The sequence below is a fragment of the Antennarius striatus genome, chromosome 21 (assembly GCF_040054535.1).
Source record: "Antennarius striatus isolate MH-2024 chromosome 21, ASM4005453v1, whole genome shotgun sequence".
Taxonomy (NCBI): domain Eukaryota; kingdom Metazoa; phylum Chordata; class Actinopteri; order Lophiiformes; family Antennariidae; genus Antennarius; species Antennarius striatus.
The window spans coordinates 8,907,777-8,930,961 of NC_090796.1; the positions used below are offsets into that span (position 1 = coordinate 8,907,777).

The 23,185-nt window shown below is 40.1% G+C and overlaps 1 protein-coding gene across 1 annotated transcript in view; it reads right to left on the reverse strand.

Annotated features, from left to right (window-relative positions):
- ankfn1b (ankyrin repeat and fibronectin type III domain containing 1b) overlaps positions 1-23,185 on the reverse strand; it is a 107,979-nt gene that overhangs the window by 78,794 nt on the left and 6,000 nt on the right. Inside the window, exons 2-3 of the mRNA XM_068305467.1 lie at positions 21,366-21,547; positions 17,635-17,873 (exon numbers count right to left, since the gene is read on the reverse strand). Coding sequence (XP_068161568.1) covers positions 17,635-17,873; positions 21,366-21,547 — 421 coding nt within the window. The remainder of the gene's footprint in view (positions 1-17,634; positions 17,874-21,365; positions 21,548-23,185) is intronic.

Consider the following 23,185-nt stretch of genomic DNA (forward strand, 5'->3'; position numbering starts at 1 on the left):
GGGATTATGAGGATTTTATTTATTTACAATATATAATATAATCACTACTCAATCCATCACAACAATCATTTTGACACCCTTTTACCACTTTGATAAATTTGGACAGATATTCACAGATTTTAGTTTGAGTTTTTCAATTTTTTAATTTGTTAAAAAGAAAAAAAAAACAACTCCAGTTGCTGCTGTGAAATGAATCTGCATCCATTCATCCATTTTCTTGTGGACGAGATGACTGTAATTTTCTCGTCTACAGCCGCTTTTCGGCTTTGTGGGTCACAGGCGGCGATGCTGGAGTCTATCCTAGCTGACTACGGGCGAGAGGCGAGACATGGACATATTGCCAACACCTTGTAGAGCCACACAAAAGACAAACAACCACTCGCATACACACTCACACTTTTGGACAATTTGATATGATCAATCCCCCTAAACTGCAGAGGTTTTGGAGATACGCGGAGGCCAGAGAACTCGGAGAGAACCCACGCAGACATGGGGAGAATAGACACCTTCTTGCTGTGAGGTGACAGCGCTACCTACTGCACCACTGTGCTGGACCTGAAACAAATCTGAAAGTATTAAATGAGCTTCATACAAGAGAAGGTTTTGGAGTGAAATTAGAAGATGAAAATAAAAAAACTTAAATTCATGACAACAACACCACATTACTGCTTTCTGTGTTGGAGTAGATATTAAATATACAAATATGTCATGTGGCCCCATAACCTGACACCATAAATGGACAAAAAGCTCACAAATGCAGCACTTTTTTTCTTATGTTGGTTTCTCCATGTGTTGAACTTTCATTGTGGGTCTATCTAGACAGCTGTCACCTGAGGATCGGGGCGTTTTCTGTGCACAATTTGCGTGTTCTCCCTGTGTCTGTGTGGCTTCCCTCCAGGTTCCACAGTTCCCTACCACCACCAAAAACAGGAATCATTGACTCTAAATTGCCCCTAGGGGTCAATGTGACTGCGGGTGGATGGATGGATGGAAAAAATGCAGAAAGGAGCGGAGCAAGGGCAACAAAGAATGCAGGAATTCGAACAAAGCATTCGAATAAATGATGTGATCATCACCGGCATCAAACTTAAGCCATGAAATTATGCCCATGCCGTGACCAGAGGAGTGGAAACTGAACACAGCACTGATTTTGAGTCGGTTGAACAACAGGTGATTACTCAACTGAGGAACCTGGAGATTAACATCGAGCCGGACCAGATTGAGACATGTTACCCATTACCATCTGGAGGTAGGAGACAACCTGCAGCGCTGATAAAATTCAACAATCGTAAACACAAGACTGCTCTTCTGAAACAAGGTTTCAAACTGAAAGGAAAAAATGTCTACATTAATGCGACTCTCACTAAAAAGAATGCTGATATGGCTAAAAAATCTCGACAACTGAAAAAGAATGGGCTGATCGACAACACCTGGACGAACAACTGCAGGATCTTCATCAAGACAAAGGGGCTTTCTCCGGACTAGATGAAAACAATGGTGATCAGGAGTGCAGAGGAGTTGGTGAAATATGAGCAATAAAGACAGACAAGAATTCTTACTACACCAAAGATCAGTATAACAGAGTCACTTCAATATTGCGAGCGCTACGATTTTGGACAAGTCAAATATTTCATGGAACAGTCAAAAAAATCAACACCATTGATGTCAGAAACATGGACTAATGAACAAAAAAAAACCTAAACTAAAACAAAAAAACAACATGAATTTGTGATGACATGGGATAACATTAACTTTGAGACTTTAAAGAGCATGTTGATATCTTTTGACAATATAATACCATGTGAAACTGTTAAAGTGTCTGCAACAAACTAGTTAATTCTTGTATAAACACTGTCTGCTGAAAGAGGTGAAGATGATCATTATATTCTTGTGGAGAACACTGGCAAGGTCAACATCTAGTTTTGACTATCCATGATGTTAACAAACCTTGTGTTCCTAGGAAAAATGAAAACATGGTTATACTCTAGGGTAAAAGGCTAAAATTTGGAAGTGGATAAGGGTATGAACGTCTGTCAAAATTCAATGTATGAGCTGGTTGAAAACTTTTAATGTCTGAGTTTGTTGATTACATATTCTAATGAGAGAGATGTTTTGTTGATGATTTAGGGGACGGGAACCTTACAAGCGAATGACTTCTACCGTCAATCTTTTTTTTTTCTTTTCAGATGTTGTTGACGATGTTTCAACATTGATGAAAGTGAAATATGTTGTAATAATATGTCTGGAAAGAAGAAAAATAAACTGAATAAATAAATAAATAAAATTGTTGATTGTCTTTCTATGTGTTGGACCTGTGATGAACAGTATCTTTCTATGTGTTGGACCTGTGATGAAAAGGTGATGTGTCCAGGGTGAACTCTGCAATCAGCTTGGGTAGCCTCCCACTTGTGACCCCAATTAGGACAGGAGGTTTAAAAAAACATGAATTCTTGGATTAAGTTACTAAATTGATCGCATTTTAAAGATTTTAAACTAATACTACCCTGGTGCTACCCTGTCTTGTAAACACTGAGACACCCTTGTATAACATCAGAACGTTGCAAGTTTTCTAGACACGTTTTATTACATCCCGCTTCAATGTATTGTAATTGTGAGTGTTCGTCCGTTCGTTGTATGTCCACCAAATATCTTCGCAACCGTTGCAGATAGAAAGATGACACAAAAAGCACATTACTCGGGCGGTAAAGGGGATGAAAATGAGATAATGACCCTGACCTAGAGAAAAATAAGTCACGGCCAAATTTCAACTTTTGTACAGTCAGGAACCGGATAGGATGGAAAGACGAGAAGGCTAGTGTAAGACCGTAGATCAAAGCTAGTGATTTGATCAATGACAGTAGCTTAGATCTTTGACCAATGCAAGTAGGTCAGGGTAAAATTTAGAATTTAGGGGTGTTGTGGGATGTTTTTTTGTGACAGGCTTGGTTCTAGTTTAATCTGTTTCAGTTGACACCAAAAATTCAGGAACCACATGCGATAAACGAATTCCGTGATAAAACGACAATTTATCTTATTTATCTTATTATTTACGGTAATTTAAACGTTTATTTACCCTCCCCATACTGATATTAAACCACCTTCTATCTGTATTACCTTTTCCACACTCTTATTGACTGTTGAAAGCACTTTTGTGTCTCCCGTAAGTCCGAGACTTACGGAACGGAGCGCACTTCCGGATGTCATCAGCCAATAGAATGCCTACCAAAAATTTGCGATGAGGTGAAGTCACGAGCGTTGTTGCACTGTAATTCCGATAAAACTAGTAAAAGCATTACAACACAGGTAAGAGTGAAGTGTCCAGTGAAAAAGAGAAAGGCAACCTACAGTATTTTATATACTGTATTTGTGTAATGAAAGTTTATGGAAGATGGAGGATTAAGCCCCTCTAAATATGCATCTTAATGGCCACTTTGTTCCCACCATTCACACTGAGTGATGGAGAGAGTGAGGGCATGGAGAGTAAAGGAGGGGATGGGGAGAAGTGGTGCTGCATGTTTTCAAGAGGGCAGCTGAGACGGGGATGCAGACGGAGATGGCGAGCCGAAGAGAAGGAATGGTGTAAACGTCAACGAGAGAAAAGCTACGTAAGGAGACGCAATAGCTGACTCCTTAGACACACAGACACACGCACACACACAAACACAGAACGCTCAGCAGCAGTAGCATTGAAGAGCAGGAGCAACTAGCCTCCTCAGGCAGTAGCTGTTTGTTGCTAAATGAAGGCCAGCATTCTTTGGTTTCCCAGGGAGCTGGGTGCCTGCCAGTCCCCCAGCCACTGAGTGCCATTTTATTAAGAACAAAATGGAGCCCCTATGAAAGGAGCCTAGCACTGAGCCTGCACAGGTCTGACTGAGCTGAGCCTCGGCATAAACAAACACCACCTTAAAGAGACAGGCAGAAAATGAGGGACAGCAGGGCCCCTCACTGCTTTAGAAATGGCTGGTACTGATGAGCGAGAATCACCTTACAGAGGTGAGCTGGAGGGGGAAGCCGCAGCCTCCAGTGATAAACAAACCAGACACCCCCACAAACACACCATATCACCCCCCTCTCAGAAAGTATCTTGGCTCTTTTTTATCAAAGAGTACATTGCAGTCAGATACCACAAATAAGATAATGATGCAGACAGATCCTGGAAAGCTCACCTTAAACAGATCAGACCAGATTAGGTTAAACCACCTGAGACTATTTTCACATGATCTTACAGTGGCACAGTCTAGAATCAAGATGTCATTCCAGATAGTAGAGGGACTGGCTGAAAAAAGCCTGGTCTTTTCATGCCGTACCTCCATCCCTTCAATTCTGCCCCCCTCTCCATAATGAACACCATAATTCACTGGTAGTGGATTTGGACTTTGGCATCTTGTTAGAGGAGATATTTATTAGAGATTAGTGTAAATATACATATGGTGTGCCAAATGTCCAACAGCGCATCCAGGAGGGGTCAGTAATATAAAGTATCGGCTGAGGCATACTGTCAATCTTTGTGTACATATGTGTGTGTGTGTGTGTGTGTGTGTGTGTGTGTGTGTGTGTGTGTGTGTGTGAGAGAGAGAGAGAGAGAGAGAGAGGGAGAGAGAGCGAGAGAGAGAGAAAGAGAGAGAGAGCGAGAGAGAGAGAGAGAGAAAGAGCGAGAGAGCGAGAGAGAGAGAGAGAGAGAGACTGACAGAGAGAGGGTAGGAGAGACACCATGTGCATGGATGTATATATGTGTGTTTGTCCACATGAATATAACTGCGTTCTTGACGACTTTCTCATAATACATACCATGTAAAATAAAGACATCAATAGGGCTGCAAATGCTACAATGATTTTATTATCATCTGTGGCTTCATTTCAGTCCAGTCTATAGAACATCAAAACACTGTGATGTGATTTTACTGAGCCCACTGGGATTCTTTAAAATTATATCTTTGGTACAACAGCTAAAAATTCCAAATCTCTTCTTTTGCTGTAAAACATGACACAAAAGTAATGAATCTGCACAAGCCAAAACACTAATCTATTGATTGATTAATTATTGCTCTTTTCTTTAATTGCCAAATCAATAGGTAAACATTACAACCGCAAAATTGTATTTTTTTTAAATCAATCACTATTCAAGCATTCAAGGAGATGCTTTATAGCATGACGCTATCAGAGTTAAAAAAAATATTTATTTTGCTATTCAAGAATGTTAGCTAAATGCTAACGGTAACAACTGTTTGTGACTACCATACATTTTCAATGCTGCAAAGGAATGGCAATTATCTACACAAACTCATACACACAAGTACTCCCCTTTTTCCCCCACTCATGCACACAGACACAGTGTGTATGATGGGACTGCAGCCAACATCTGTCTTTGATATTATTTAACTAACCGCTTATTGTGGAAGCCCACCAACACCACGGATGGCGTCTAGTGCTGTGTGTGTTGGTCTGCGAGTGCGCTTCGGCGTCCATTCAGACACTTTGGCAAGCCGCTGTTGTGTTGTTACATCCTTTTGGGATTGAGCCCTGTGTGTGTATGTGTGTGTTCAGTATGTGCGTCTGCATTTCTGAAAATGTGACTGCATACCAGCGTGCAATGTGTGTTTCCACAGACATGTGAGAACAGTGTGAGTGTGTGTGGTGGCTATACCCCTCCATAGTGAAAGCCACAGCCTCAAACCACATTAGAGAGCGTGTGGGAGACAGAATGACAAGGCCAGGAACCAGCCAGCGTCTGCCTGCAGCCACACACAGACACAGACATACGCTCACACAGTGACACACACACAGACACGCACACAGTCATAGTCAAAAACGCATTTATCACACTCACCCATGTACTTATTGACACGTGCTGTCACTTACGCTCTCTCCCTGTCACTCTCCCTCACTGTCCTCACTCGTACACACACACAGACATACACACACACACAGACACAGACACACAGACACACACACACACACACACACACACACACACACACACACACACACACACACACACACACACACACACACATATTCAACACCAACCGTCATCAAACCACAAGTCCTATCCAGTGGTCACCATTCAGGCCAAGGATGCAGTCATCAGCAGGGAGATGTTTGTGTTTGCACATGTTCTCACAGACATTGACTGTTCAGAGGGTAAAATAGGCTTTCTACTGTGGATTTGTTTTAGCATTTTTTGACGTGGTGTGACTGTCATTCATCGGTGTGGGGGATTAATGAAAATGAAAATATTTGAATTATTTATTTACGGTCACCTCACTATGCACAGAAATAAATGGCACACAAGCAGTGAATGGGCTAACAAAAGCTCTGACAACAAGATAATTACACCAACACCAACACCGACTTAACAAGTACACACAGTTTGCACACATTCATTATGACAAACACATAGTGTAATGGCAGCAGAGAGTGAGAATTATGCATGCTTGCCTTTGTATAAACACAAACATACCGAAACATGCCACTATTGGCAAGACCATTCATACAGTTTCTCACGCTGACATAAGAGTACACACACACAAGGCAAAGTCACAGTGAAAGTGTAGATCATCCATTGGTCAGTGACAGCTAGAAGCTGTGTTTTTCCTTGCGGTACACACATCAATTTCAAGGAAATTGCTCGCCCCATTATTGGAAAGTGTTACCGGAATGTCAATTAAGGGGGAAGTTTTTAACCTCGCACCACACAAATAAACAGTGGACCCCACTCCCTCTTATTAAAGGTGGTGTCAATGCAGACAGAGAGTCTGGAGGGGGTAGATGGGAAGGAAGGAGGATGGAGGGAGGTAAGGATAGAGGAAGGGGAGGCCCGAGCGAAGGGAGAAGAGGAGATTTGGTGCTCTCAAAGAAATGCTTTTGGCCTTCCTTTTGTGCCCGAGGCCCTAGACCCTGAGAACCACTCAAATCATGGTCTCTGGCCCCGACTCAGGCCCACTTAAGGTTAACCTCAACAGGCAGGAATCTGTTTGACAGCTGCTTGGATCCCATAGGTGCAACTGCAGCAGACCAATTAAGGGTAGGTCAGCAGACAGAAAGAGGGGGTTGCAGAGATAGAGGTGGGAGATGAGAGGTTGAGAAGGGAGAGAGGATGGAGGAGCAAATGCCAATGGAGGTAAAAGAGTGTGGTGGAAATGATGTATGTAGGATGGGTTGACAAAGGAGAGAAGAAGGATATAAAGGAGGGAAGAAGTGAAGAAAGGACAGATGGGGGGATAGGAGATATTGATAGTGTTTGCTTAGTGCTGGCTTACTTGAAAAACACAGTGGGCATGAAGCAAATAAACACTGTGGGGAAAGCAGGAAGATATAGATAGACTAAAAGCAAGCAAACATCAACAGACAAATAGCTGGCCTTTAAAAATAGCATCAAAGAAAGAAAACCAGTGACAGAGACGGATGTAATGTGATTATTCAAAGAGTACCATAGAAGCAGAACAAGAAACAGACGCATGGAAGATTAAAAAAATGAAGGCTTCATAATGCAACCTCATTAATGTGTAATCATCAAATATAAAATCTTGTGTTATATTCTAATATAAGTATCTTCTGCATTGGCACATCAGAAAGAAGCTGTAGCACATACTGCACGTATAAACCAGGGCGGAATATACAACGAAGGACACATTAAAACACCAGACCACTAGGGGGCAACTCAACCGTTCAACCAGTTCAGGTTACTGTCCGCGAGTGATCCCTCAGCTCAGAAAGATCACACTTCTCACAACAACACACCGAAGACGTACAAAAATTTCCAACAGGCACTGTCTACTGATGTTCTGTTGAACAGAATCTCCAAACCAGGGTGGAGTACTCTAAAGTGGCTTTGGCGTCTAAGTCTACCAGCTCATAGGCATGTGAAATGCCTATACACAGCCCATGTTTGGAACAAGGCTTGCAAGGAGCCCCGTCACCATAACAATCAAACAGCTGCTGAATGGTTTCTTATGCTATATAACCAGCTTTAGCACGCGCAGACATGTTGCTATACTTTGATCATTCCGGAGTCAAAATCAAATGAGGAAAAGCTGAAATCCCATTTCCATGTGACACACATGTGGTGACTTGCATTAACTCATAGAATATTTACATTATAGATGAGTATAAATATCAGATACTGTCTATAAGAGTGCATCTGTAAGAGTGCGTTTAAGGAAAGAAGGATCAAATGCCAGGAAAGCGGTGAGAAGAGACAGCGTCTCACTCCCAGCATCCAGACCATCATCATTTGAACCAAAGGCATGGAGTTGCACACTATGAAGTTCATCATTCAATGTCTCAGTCAACTGATAAGGTGCTATTGGAATATGCAGATCCCAGAAAAATGAGCATGGATAGCCAAGAATGTTGGTGTAAATTTCAGGGCTTGTCTCTTCAGGGAATGTGGTAAAGTCTGTACAGCCTGTAACAGAAAGACGCCAGTGTAAACAGAACAAGAGAATACAGCTAGTGAGTGCTGCATGGATGCGGTCAAGTACTCTGATTTCTTCATTAAAACAGGGTAGAAGCAGAGGAGAGGAGATTATAATACATCATTAGCAAACTACTGATTCTAGGATAATGCTCTGAAAGAGTTCCCATGTCTGTAAAGTCGAAGCCTCAACTGCTGGGAGAAAAAGACGCTAAAAAATGGATAAAAAAAGGGAAAGGCAGGCGAAAGAGAACAAGAGAGATGGAGAGCTACAAAGTGAGGGCAGGATTTCTGAATCTACATAGTTAATGACCGCCATTTCACTGGTTACCATCAGCAACCAAAGAGGCTGCAGAAAACATTCCCATGCCATTCTTGGTCTGTTTTAGTCCGTGTGTGTGTGTGTGTGTGTGCGCGCCTGTGTGTGCGTGCGTGCATGTGCTTGTCAAAGGCACATCTCGTTGAGCGAGAGCATTCAAATCGTTTTCTCCATGATTTTACCTGAAATGATCAGGTTGTGGTTTTTGCTTTGTCCAAAGTTATACCAGAGCTGCAGGCCTTTAGAAAAACAGAAAAAACACAGACAGAACAACTGGAATGCATGGAAAGCAGTGGATATGTTGATGAATCATGTGTCATGATGTGAGTTGTACGTGGGTACTCAAGTGTACACAAAAAAAGCCAACCATAACAAATCAGACCATAATTGTGCCTTACCAAGCCAGACCATTAGTGTTGCACATTATGTGGACACTGATCTGAACTCCAATAACTCTGACCAGTACCTTTGGTACCCTGAATTAAATTTCAACGCTGATGGGATTAGCGAGAAATGATGCATGAGCAACAATCCTCAAACTCACATATTAGTGTTGTTGCCTTTGTATGGTTTAGATTCTTTATTTTTTACAGTTTAAATCATGTAATCATTTACATCTGCATTGAAGAGGAGCATGAAACCAGACTAATTACTGTATGGGTCTTAGCCCATTGAGCCACTGGTTCACAACTCTGATCGGTGTTCAGCACTGGAACGCTAAGCAAACCAAACATCGCCGCTGTATTTCCACAAAGAAGCCAAGGGTCTGACTTCTCTCCTGTACATTCCAATAAAAGTCTCCACAGATGATGAATGTTAGTAGGCTGTCTGAGCCAAACTTGGCACTGATGGCTGCTATGACTGTCCACTGCGGTGTCTGAGTACTAGTCATCTCAGGATGAATGAGTCACCAAACAGAAACCTCAAGCACCACCCAGTTTAACAGTTCAGCCACACACACATTCGAAAACACACACAAGACGGGAGTGAGGAGGGTCTGCATGGCCTGTCTGGTACTGTGTGGCGTTCTGCTGCCATCATGTGGTGAGAACAAGAATGAACAGAGATGACGGGATACATAAAACCAAAAGGCAGTGAGTAAAGAATATTATCTGTAAAAATGCATTAAGACACATTACAGATATGTATGCAGAACACATATTCAAAGGTCAGCTAGATCTGGTTACAAATGTTGAATTCTCTCTTTTACTGACATGACTGTACACATTATTATTAACTTTCATACACATCTACAGGTGCCAACCAGTAGAGAGAAGTATGTTAGAGCAGTGCAGGACATGTATGAGGACTGTAAGACAGTGGTGAGGTGTGCTGTAGGTGTGACAGAGGAGTTCAAGGTGGAGGTGGGACTGCATCAGGGATCAGCTCTGAGCCCCTTCTTGTTCGCTATGGTGATGGACAGGCTGACAGACGAGGTTAGACAGGAATCTCCATGGACTATGATGTTTGCAGATGACACTGTGATCTGTAGTGAGAGCAGGGAACAGGTGGAGAAGAAGCTAGAGAGGTGGAGGTTTGTCCTGGAAAGGAGAGGAATGAAGGTTAGCCGCAGTAAGACAGAGTACATGTGTGTGAATGAGAGGGACCCAAGTGGAATAGTGAGGTTAGAGGGAGAAGAGATCAAGAAGGTGGAGGATTTTAAGTACTTAGGCTCAACAGTCCAGAGCAATGGAGAGTGTGGAAAAGAGGTGAAGAAGCGTGTACAGGCAGGATGGAACGGGTGGAGGAAAGTGTCAGGTGTGATGTGTGATAGAAGAGTTTCAGCTAAAATGAAAGGAAAGGTATGCAAAACTGTGGTGAGACCAGCGATGTTGTTTGGCCTAGAGACAGTGTCACTGAAGAAAAGACAGGAGACAGAGCTAGAGGTAGCAGAGATGAAGATGCTGAGGTTCTCTCTGGGAGTGACCAGGAAGGATAGGATCAGGAATGAGTACATCAGAGGGACAGCACATGTTAGAGGTTTTGGAGATAAAGTGAGAGAGGCCAGACAGAGATGGTTTGGACATGTCCAGAGGAGAGATAGTGAATATATTGGTAGAAGGATGCTGAGTTTTGAACTGCCAGGCAGGAGGCCTAGAGGAAGACCAAAGAGGAGGTTTATGGATGTAATGAGGGAAGACATGAAGGTAGTTGGTGTGAGAGAAGGGGATTCAAAGGACAGGGCTAGATGGAGGAAATTGATTCGCTGTGGCGACCCCTGAAGGGAAAAGCCGAAAGGAAAAGAAGAAGAAGACACTATACAAACATGAACTACAATAAAAGACAACTGGTAAATAGGATATTAAACCAGTGCTTCTCAATTATTTTCTGTTGCCACCCCCACCAGCAAGAAGAAAACAATTTGCACCCCCTGACTTTCTGCCACGACTATAAATAATATCAATTGTCTATAAAATTGTTCAGTACACCTCTGCATAATATTGTATCCTTATTAACATTAAAGAAAACAAAAAAGAAGAAAAAATAAATATAGTTCAATTTATAACAAAGAATAATTTTACTAACAATATTTTCTAGTCTATAACAGAAAAGTTTTAAGTGCATAAATTTGCTTGAAATTAAAAAATCTTGTTCAAACTGTAAACATTTTTTGACCAACTTATTGCACCATTTGATGAAACTTTAATTTTATTTTTGAAAAACAACATTAAATAAATAAAATAAATAATAATAAAATTCAAATTCAGTTCAGCAACATTAACTGAGAAGCACAATATACTGTATAAGACACCTTAATCTACAAAACAAAACAAAATAAACAATTTGTGGTGATTTTTTTTTTCTTTTTCCTTTTATCAAAAATGGAAGTCAGGATTAATGGTTGCACTGAGGTCATTTAGGCAGTGATACTGTACTCTCAGCTGCCGCTCAATGTTTCAGCTCCTCTGCTATGGTGGGTTTTTACACTGAGCAGTTTTGTACACCACCTCATATGATGTTAACAGAGCTCACTGGTTTGCTGAAGTACCATTCACAAAGCGGGCTGATGCTTCGTCATAGTTCCTTGAGCTAATAATCCCTGGGCCCACCTGACAATGGCGAACGCCACTGCTAACTGCTGTAGTGGATGTGCAATTACATTTTATTCTACTTCGGCAAAAAAAGCATGTTCCCCAGGGTCACACGTGCCCCCCCCCCTTGCATCGCAATGCACCCCTATTTGAGAAACCCTGTATTAAACAGGGATCATCCAGAACTGTATTTCATAAGATGGAGGCCTTCATACACCAGCATTTTTTTTAAAAATCACCCTTTCCAATGTAAGGGTATTTACTCTAGTTAAATTTGTTATAGCTATAATTTCTGATTAAATTCCCAACATGGCAAGCTAGCAGGAGTATAAACAAAAATATAAAGCTTTAGTCTCATTACCCTCTTATAATGCACTTTGGTGATGGCATTCTGTGGAGTCAGTCCATCAATTTAATTAGGAGTGATGAGACCACAGGTCTATCCAACGCCAAAACAGTTGTTGTTCCACTTCTCATTAGCATGATGGAGAATGACAAAGATGCCGCAATCAGAGAAAGTTAATGAATGGGAGAGACTTAGAAATGTAAGCACTAGAAAGGAGTGATGACATAAATAAAGATGGTAAGGATAAAATCACAGGAAGGAAAACAGCTTGGGTATGTTTCCATCAGCATAACCTCCCCTGATTTCACTTGGGCCACATCATCAGGCTAATTACCCCAGTATTTACCATGCTAATGCTGTTAAGGCCTCCATGCATCCTGTTTTGATTGAGGCCAATGGAAGTTAGGCTGCTGAAGGGAATAGTGAAGCGCTCAAACTGCCTCCAGTGCATCATTAGACATCTGTCACATCATGCTCAACTTGGACAAGAGGCACGGAATACTTGATGGCGTCTGAGAGGTGGATACTGAAGACAACAATGACAATTTCACTATATTGTTCACAGCTGAAAATATGGCATTCACCCTCTAGAAAGCATTCATTATCATTTGAAATAACAATAACAATTAAAATGCCCTTAATGCACTGGGAGTTTCACTGTCACTCAGAAGCTGTGACAAGTACGGTAAGTCTAATTAGGGAAAAAAGAATCAAGCAGCCAAAGGGTGATATTCAAGTATCATTTTATCATAACTGACATCCTCATTTCAAAATAGACTCATAGTCCAAACAGAATTGAAGCTCTGCTAAAGCTTCATGTAATTTTAATTATGCTTAAATTAATTGAGCCAAATAACTCATAGAAATATGAATAGGTTGTGAGTGCAGCCAGTGATGCAGAGAATACACATCCCTGTCTGTATATTTACACTACTACAAGCAAGTTTTGACCTATTGTATAGGTCATAATCATCCTAATCTGACTGTAGACACAGATGGTAAATGCAGGGAGTAGAATATCTACCAGTTAACAGAGACCTGGTTATGTTGCTAGTTAGTGGACTTAACCAGAAATACAACAGAGTAAATAAATATTTCTATTCTGTGTCCTTTGAGATATGAAATTCAATATGACAACTCTTATACCTACTCAGCTCCCTCTGGTGGATAAAAAGCAGCTTCCGCTTGACTTAAACGTATTTCAGAAAATAATGTCTTAAGTTTTTCTCCTGTTTGCTGATTGGACTGACTCAGTGCCATAAACAGGCCATAATACTTTAATGCACCAAACTATCTTCTCAGATATTCCCAATGAAGTTCTTTGTATTTAAATACAGGGAAGGAGATTGATTGGCTCTGACGTCCATTAGGTTTAAAATGGTACTTGACAAAGCCAGCAAAAACATGGAATACCACATGATGCACTGCACCAAAAGGAGCTTAGTCTTTAGCACAAAAGCGTTTGAAACAGATGGGAAATAAATAGCTTCACTGCTGTCAGGCACCGAGACCATTTCAAACTATAAAGATGGCTCTCTCTTTTCAAAGGGACACAACGGAGTCTGCATTCTTCAGTTTCAGAATTGTCAAAGACATTTTGTGAGCAGATGGTGAGGCTGTGTAGAGACAATTATTTAAAAAAAAAAACATAAAGCAATTGAGTTGTGTAAGCCTTAGTGCTGTTGATGAAAATCTCTGAATAGCTCCCCACAGTCCCTTCCTCAGGTGAATTGTTTCTGTTGTAGAGGCAAATGTACTGATTTAAAAACAGATCGTGTGGTTACGTAGTTCTCAGAACTCTCAGCTTAAGCTTCCTATTAAAACCTGGCCAAAGCCACTTCAATATCTGATATCTGTACTTATGCAAGATGTTCTAGGGCTGTCTTTTGTGTGTGTGTGTGTGTGTCTGTGTGTGTGTGTGTGTGTGTGTGTGTGTGTGTGTGTGTGTGTGTGTGTGTGTGTGTGTGTGTATTTATGAATGATAATGCGAGAGCACACTCTGTGCCTGTTTCCTCCTCAACATTAGCGATTCTGATAAGAGACAGAATCCTAATCATAGGGAACATATCTGTTTAACCAATCCAGACGACCAAGAGCCTTTTGACCAAAGCAACACGCTGAATAACATCCACGTCATTGAACAGTGTGGGTACCACTAAGCATCCTGCCAGCACTGCATAATGAGACCTGCATGTGCATGAGTACATATTTATGCACACAATCTCTTTGAAAATTGTCTTGTGGTGTTTCTTACGGGTTTCTAGTGAGTCAGGAAATGATGAAAAACAACTACTCGCATCCCAACTTTGCAAATAAATGGAAGTAAATGGACTCCTCTTGTTTCCTAGAGGAAATATGTGAGTCATCTTGCAAAGTGAGCGCGTGTCAGAGTGGAAAGATGTAAACAAGCACTGACAAAGCATGATGTCGCTACATCAGTTCAATCAGGAGAAATTATTCGGTATGTACTTTGATTATGTGGTTACGCAGCCCTTTAGTTTGCTGCTGTTGTTCTTTGCTCACAGTCAGGCTGACTTCAGAATCAAAGTCACACACAGGACCACTGTGATTGAGCTGAATCGTATCAGGATATTATGATGAAAAGAATACACTGGCAATGTATTCCGACGACTAATATAATTGCATCAGAAAAGTCTCCCTGACATCTGTGCCAACAACAGTCAAAGTTCTCTCCTGCACATACTTCCTTCCTGTTTGATCTTCATCATCACACCAAGCTTTCAGAGGAGTAACATTTGATGACTTTCCAGACGTCAAACCAGCATTATCTGACACATGAGGAATGAGGCATAACTTAAAATTAGCGACAATGTCTGGCTCTCCTGCTGGCAGCATCAAAACAGGAGACTGCAAAGGACGTTTACATATAATTTCATGCACTATGAAGTGAATTTCTGTGGGTCAGTGGCTGCTTTTTTTTTGTCTGTTGTACAGGCATTGCTTTTAATGATTTCACGATGTAAAGGGAAACACTTCAATTGTGTTGTACACTCCAGAAGCAGACAGGTGTAACCTGGACCACAAAAGATAACCAGTGCTGTGTGTTTGATGGATGCATTAAGAGGTAAAGTTCCTGGAAACAAGTTGATACTGTCACGAGTGATATTTACTCTCACAGTAATGCACATTTTGGCAGCCATTCAGCATGAGGTTCCATTCCTTTGACTTTCTCTCTTTAACTGTTTACCTCAAAAATAATCCCACAGGCACTTTGTACCTCTATGTGCCCTTTCCTTACCAAGATCATCATTTTTCACTTCTATTTATATGCACACAACAGCCAAAAATAACACCCAAACTAAGACACATTCATGCACCCACAGAATATAACAGCATGTCTAATGAACGGAATAGATTCATATTGAATTTGTGTTTTTGTAATACAGAGCAGATTATTATTTAACACACTGGTCAATTTTCAACATGGTATGGGCTGTTTTGTTCCCATCAACATTCAGAATAACACAACTTCATGCCATAAAATTGCCACACAAGTGCTGTTTTGGGAACCAGCCGGCTAAGCTGCAGTTGGTTTTGTCACTGCAATTTTCATGAGCGTATAAGTGAAGCGCCGACACTGATGTTCTTGCACAGAGGAAGGACAAAGAATAGAAACTGGATGAAACACATAAATGACAATGATAAATGAATTACCTGGAAGAAAACATTCCCTAGATTGGAAAAAAAAAACTGTCATAGTAAATAGTTAGAGATAAAATAAAAGAATTGCATGAAGTAAAAACCTGCTTTATTCCAGATGGCTGGCCACATTGCAGAGCTAAATAAAACCATTCACAACATGCCTTGTATAGTGTAAGGGGATGAAACATTTGGTGTTATATTTTTGATCGCAGCACCAGAATAATGCATCGGTAAAGCACTTCTTAGACTACAAGTTACATTAATGTCATTACAATATAAAATTATGTGATACCTCACCCTAAAACACAAGCGGCAGGTCATCAAATCCAGTACTGTTCCCATTATACCAGTAGATGCCCTTGAATGTTTGGGTCAAGATGCTGAACTGTGATAAGTGGTTGTATAACGGGTTTCTTCAGATCAGCGATCACCAGGTCTAACTTAATTCTTTAATTCTACCCACAAAGTGCTCCAACTCCAAGCAGTGAGGTCTAGTGGAGAAAACCATGGAGAAACCCGTCTCCCACCAGGCTGTCAGCCTACCTGTGCTGGCGTCGTATTACTCCTGTGACATTGGAGAATCAATTACAAAGCTTAGGCTGGTAAAGAGGGCTCCAGTTACCGGCTCCAGTAACCAAGGGACAAAACAGAAATCTTCAAACTTTAATGTGCATTCACCAAACTGCTCTCCATGTGTGGCATCACTGGCCCCAAAGAAGTAAAGAAACGCAGTAAAAATTTAACAATTAAATGGACCCAACAGTTTAACCTAGAAATCACCCAATAACACAGGCTTTATTGATGACATTTTGGTTGAACCTTTATAAACAGTAATTAATCATTAGTAAGTAATAATGATATTAATTGTATGAGTTAGATATAGGAAACAGACACACATGTAAGTAGCTTAAATATAAAATGAACTACGTTGGTAAAATATATTTCCTAAAAAATAGGGTTTAACGTGTTAATTAGATTAATTAGGCAAACCCAGGTTTATTTATAAAAAGAACAAAGACGGGACTATCAACAAAAACGCAGTGATTTGTACCTTTTGTAAAAGAGAATTTTCATATCACCGAAGCAGCTCCAGCCTAACGTACCATTTAAATGCAAAACATGTCAAGGACACAGAGTTTTCTGTTGTCAGTTCCTGTAACGTTAGCTTACCTTTTAAAAGAAATGCCTGTTGGCATTTCCTTTGCTATTGATGTTATATTATTTAGAGGCATGTTATACTATTCATTTTGAATTGCAGTATTGAGTCAGCTTTAGTATTCATTTTCAGTCTGCTTATGTGCCTATTTGAGACTCAGCATTATTTTATTTCTGAATTTTATTTATTTTATTTAACTGTATTCGTATTGCATTTTTTAGAAATGCACCTGGCCTAATTAGTTTGCTGATGTGTTTGGCCCTTTTTCTTTTGAATTAAATTTATAAAGCACACTTAACCAATAAAAATGTGGATTTCAAATCTTCTCTTCTTGGTGTATTCTATTGATTAGTCATGCACTAAAATTTTGTAATGTCCTAGAATTCAAATTCTTTATTTAGGGGCCTTCAGCAGGTATGAGATTAAAATGTGATTAATTAGATTAATTAATTACAAATCCTGTAATTAATTAGATTAATTTTTTTAATCGCCCGACAGCACTACTAAAAAAAATTAAAAATATATAAAATAACTGATGAAACAGACAGACAGACAGTCGGACAGACCTAATTTCCACCCACTCTTTTCTGTCAAAGGTTAAACTTACATGTTGTGTAATGTTTAACCAGAGTTTAGCCAGTCACTATTAGTAGGGACAAAGCAGTGATTATTAAAAACTACAAAAGAAGGAATAAAACTTACAAACTTTCTCTTCAGCTTGCTCTTACTGCCATGACTTGGTTTGTCCTCCACTGCGGTGCTGGCGCTGTAGTCCGAGTCCATATCCAGGTGGTCGTCCGCTGAGATGCTTTTGCGTAGGTACGCCGCTCTCACCCGGAAGTGAGAAAAGGGCGACTGGGAGCGTGGGCGAGCTTCAGCATGCCCACTATGATCGGGCTCATCCTCGCCCTCCATATCATCCTCCAAACGCCACAGTTCCCCTGGAGGGGGTAAGGTGGGAAAAAAAAACAGGACAAATGATGAGATCAGTCTTTCAGAAGAGAAAAAAAGACAGAAAGCACTGAAAATGTACGAGAGCAAAAAAGACTGGATGAATAATGAATGAGTGTTTCTGTAACAAAAATATTACAAACTCACTCAGCAAACTGTCAGCTGTTATCCATTTGAGATAAATACGTTCCGTTGATAAACGTATCCTGGATGTAATCAAGCGTCATTCTGAAGTGAAATATTTAGCATCTAAAAATTATTCTCAGTCTGCTAACTTAACAGCTTCATTATGATTCCATATGCTTAGAAGAATTGATGGCTCATGTAAAATGCAGAAGAAGGAGCAAATTGCACAGACAATTTCATGTCTGTCCAGCTCTGACAAGATGGCTGAGTTTTTACAGTCGCAGAATAAATGGATGTGTGCTGTCAGAGTTTGGCTCTGCTGCACTAATCATAGCCAACTTCCATCGCTCCACATTAGAGGTTCGACAGACGTCTTGTCAGCTTCCAACACCCAACTCACAGCAATTTGTTTGTCCTCCTTACAGTTCTGGGTTTACATTTGCAGTTCAGATTATTGTTGTATTTATTATGTTTTTTCTGCCTGAGCTCAATTTGACACCATATGTTTTAGAACATAAAGCAAACTGATGTAAACAAAGAATGAACATAAAAAAAACATAATTACTTTAATGTAATTCCTGCTGAGTATAAACGCTTTTATTAAAGGATCTGTCAACCAATTTTAGAATTAAGGGGTGTAAAAACAAGTGGAACCACCCAAAATGTTTGTTTAGATTGGCTGGAAAATTCTCAACCACCCCGCAAACTTAAAAAGCGAGAAACAAAAGTAAAAAAAAAAAAAAAAAACAGAACCCAAACCTCAAGCAAGATTTTCATCAAAACTGAATATTTCCGACATCATTCTTCCAACAACATTAGTATCTGCCTGGCACTTCTTTCACAATCTTACAACAAACTTCTACACTCAATTTAACGTTGTACACTTTAGAGTATGTTCATCCTAAATGTATATTTCATAAACATAATTTCAACAGCAGTTCTTTTTTTATTGGCTGTATTAATGTATGCACATGAAATTATACTTTAACAATATATAGTGTGATATATTCAACAATCAGTTCTACTGCCTGAACAACAACCAAAACAGACCTGGCTTCCAGTGTGCAACCAGATACAACTAGATGAATGGAGATTAACTTCTAACACAAGCTCTGAGGCAGCTCTGACACTATTATGGGATATTGCATAAATATGTAAATGATGTCTACCTGTGTTGTCTGACCATTTGAGTTTTAAAAAAAAGTTTTCTCAGCACTATTGTACTGATAAAGAGAAAGCGAGGTAAAAAAGAAGAGGCAGCATCATGGGCGATGACAGCAGTTGCTAAGCAACAAGGGGCCATGTGAATCCAGAGACTCTCTCAATTTGATATTTGTAACAGACCAGCAGTAGAGCAAGGGGAAACAGACAAACAGACTTAAATAGGTAAAGTCAGGTCATAAAATGGAAGCACTTGGACTAAATAAACCAATCACAGCCGACGTTACGGAGTCTAGGATCATTAGAAACAGCAGTAACAGTAAAAATGAATTGGATTAGATCAGCAAGGGTGCTCAGTCCTCTCCTACCAAGGTGGGTTTATTGAGGACATCACAGTCATCTCCTTGACAGAGATGGGCAGAGAAAGCGGGTGGGAGGGAGACAGAGAAAGACACTTATCCTTCTTTCATGCTTCCCTTCTTAACTTAGTCATTATCTTGAATAGGCTGAGAGAAAAGGGGTCCGATAATAATGAGTATTTCATATTAATTGAATCTAAACAAAAGGCAAATGGACACAAATCTTTGGCCCAACATGCTGAAACCATTTGAGATTGTGCCTTTTAAGATGAATCAGTTCTTGTTTTCACTTGTTTTCTGCTAGAATCGAAGAGTTTGCTCTGACTTCATTTGTTAATTTATAGTTTATTTATTGTCAAAATGAATTTCAGGGCAGCACAGTGATTGTTCTGTTGTCGGCATAAGAGTGAGGATTTGTACAAAAAATAATAAGGCAATCATGATTTCCCATCTATAATTTAAATTGTAAATGGGGGATTCTTCTAAAAATTACATGCCTGACTTAAAATAGCTTAAAAAGATAGACTTTTACGGTATATACAGTATGTTCAAGCAGCATAGATTTGTTTAGTCAACAGCTTTGTGAGGCTGGGCCACAGAAGCACAAGATCAAATCACAATCACAACAATCTATTTGAAGGGCAGATTGTGGACTTAGTCTATCATGAGCGAAAATCATGAAATCACATCAGGTACAAAAGGTCTTGACAGTTAATTAGACTATAAAAACGCCATGCTCGTCTGAACTCTTTTAATGTCCATACCAGTATTGTTGCTTGTCTTTCTGAGAATCTAGTTCAAGTGGAGGACAAAGCCTGATTTCAATAAGTTCCCTTTCTTTGATGCTTGCTGTTCTTTTCTCTCTTTGTAGAGCTACACACTTTCCTCTCAAAAGCTACACAAAGGACAGAGTGTGGTTCCAGACATGTGAATAAAGGATGCTTAACCTGAATCGCATCCCGTTCTGACTCTACAGCTCAGCATTACAATGAGATGGATGCTGGCCTGCTGGCAGCTGTGTGTTCTTGTCTTAGATGTGATGTTCAAATGTCAGAAAGAACTTTACAGAACTTTACAACTTTAAGAACTTTACTTTACAAATGACCACCTAACTGTTGTTGGTTTTCCTTTCACAAAAAATCCTCAATACAAACATTGTTCTCATTCATTTCCTCATTTACTTGTAAAATAAAAGCTGCCAAGTGGAAAAAGGATTCTCTGTTCCCCTTCTTCGGCTTCCCTCTGTTGAAGGACTGGTGTTTGATCATAACTGTTGCATGCTCTCCATAAGTTGATATTTCAAAGACCCAATTTATTTATGGAAGTCATACAGGAAAAGAGAACAGAGGTCCTCCATATCTAAACCTATGTTAATGCTGTCATTCTTCTAATATACCCTGCCCGACACAGTTCTGTTATCACTTATTCAAAAGGGACATACCTCACCATGTAAAAGGTCAAATAAGCAGCAGATTGTCGTTATGAAGAAAAGAGTGTCAAACAGTGGCTGTAAAATCAATCTTATTGGAAAGGGAACATTTCAACTTTCTAGAAAAGATAAATTTCTTGGAGGACGTTGCTTCTGCCTCACTGCCAATTGTGTACTTAGGGCATTTGGGGTCATTTAGTGAAAAATGACTGTGGCTTTGTGACAGTCTAACTGTATGAGAAAGACATTATGTGAACAAACAACACAATGAAATGAACAAAGAAGACGGAGTAGATTCCACAAAATCGCCTGCTTCTGTTCAAGTAAACAAACATTCCCTAAGCAATGAAAATAGAAAAACACAATCGCTGTACTTGTTTGCTTTTCAGCTTTCTTGTTATCTTTACCTGCGGGTGGCAGGGTGCAGGCATTCGGTTGGCTGGTCGCAGCGGGCGCATTCTTCCTACGAGGAGGACTTCCTCCAATGAGATCAGAGTGATAGACCCTGGAGACTGTGGGAGACTGGGGGATGCTGGGAAGGGTGCGGGACTTAGCCAGTAGGGGTCTCTGCAGCTTCCTCTCCAGCGACCTGGTGGAACAGAGTAGATGAAAATTAATTAATTAATACAGCATTTTGATTCCAATTTCCCCATCTCCAGTTACTATACTAAGCTAAGTTAACCATCTCCTGATCCTAACTCCATTTAACAAAATCAAATAAAAAATGTGTCCTTGTATTTTTCCTGCATAACCAGGAACACATCCTAAGACACACACAACCTACTGGTAGTAAGCAACAAGAGAACAGCTGTAAGCTGTATAGATTAATAGTGAAATGACTCCTACCTCAGCGTAATAAAGCTGGAGACCATGTTTTCTTTCACAGCAGCTGATGCTACAGACTCTGCAGGAGAACACCGATCGATACACGATCGCAAGGTCCGCTTGATGGAAAATTTGTGACAATTACTACTGCAGGAAAGACAATGCTGCCAAATGGTCAGCATGTATACCAAATGATTACAAGTTACATGGCTTCCCATTCTTTATTGTGTTATTGTACTTGTGCGAGGTGTTTCTGTATGAGAGTGTTTGTAAAGGATGCAGATACAGTGCCTTGCGAAAGTATTGGCCCCCAACGAGAACTTTTTGACATTTTGCCACATTTCAGGCTTCAAACTTAAAGATAACTAACTGAAAATATTTTTCATGAATCAACAACATGTGAGACACAATCGTGAAGTGGAACCAAATGTATTCATCATTTTATATTGTGTTTACAAATAAAAAAACTGAAAAGTAGGATGTGCAAAAATATTGGCCCCGTTCTCTCAGCGCCTCCAGGAGTTCACTGATGACTTCTAAATGATCCAATGTTGACCGAAATGACAACAATGACAAACAGAGTTCACCTATGTGTCATTTGTTCTCACATTTGCACATCCTACTTTTCAGTTTTTTATTTGTAAACACAATATAAAATGTTGAATAAATTTGGTTCCACTTCACAATTGTGTTTCACATGTTGATTCTTGAAAAATATTTTCAGTTTGTTATCTTTAAGTTTGAAGCCTGAAATGTAAAATAAATATCAACAAGTTTTTGGGGGGCCAATACTTTTGCAAGGCACTGTAGGTGTTTTTCACCTCCAGTATGACTACAAACACAAGTAAGAACCCTTCTCTTACTGAAGCACCACGGCCCTGCATAGATTCTCTTTAAATAGTAGAAAAAACATTATTTGAACCTTATATTTGAGAAGCTGACCAACTCTAAAAAGATTCATATGATGAAATCAAATGGAATGTGGCTAGCAGTCCAGACCTCAGTCAGCCTGTCAGGAGTTGATGATGTCTACAATTTCGAGACTTGAGACTAACAAGTCTGTGTACAGAAACCAGAATTCCAAGCTGAGTAGATGGTAGCCATGTCCTGATGAGTTCTAGTCTATTTCTTTCAGAAAATAAATGTAATGTGATTTAGTGATGTCTTTACACCAGTGGTTCTTAACCTGGGTTCGATCGAACCCTAAGGGTTCGGTGAGTCAGTCTAAGGGGTTCGGCGAATACGAGGGTCAAAACAAAAAACCCGACACTATGTGTCGGGTGTTTTTGCTGAACATACACGAATCACTGTGTACGTTTGACACATCGTGTCAATTCGTGATGACATGCCCCCTTAGCCATCACTGGCTGCAGGTGATCATGCTACATCGATTAGCCTGCCT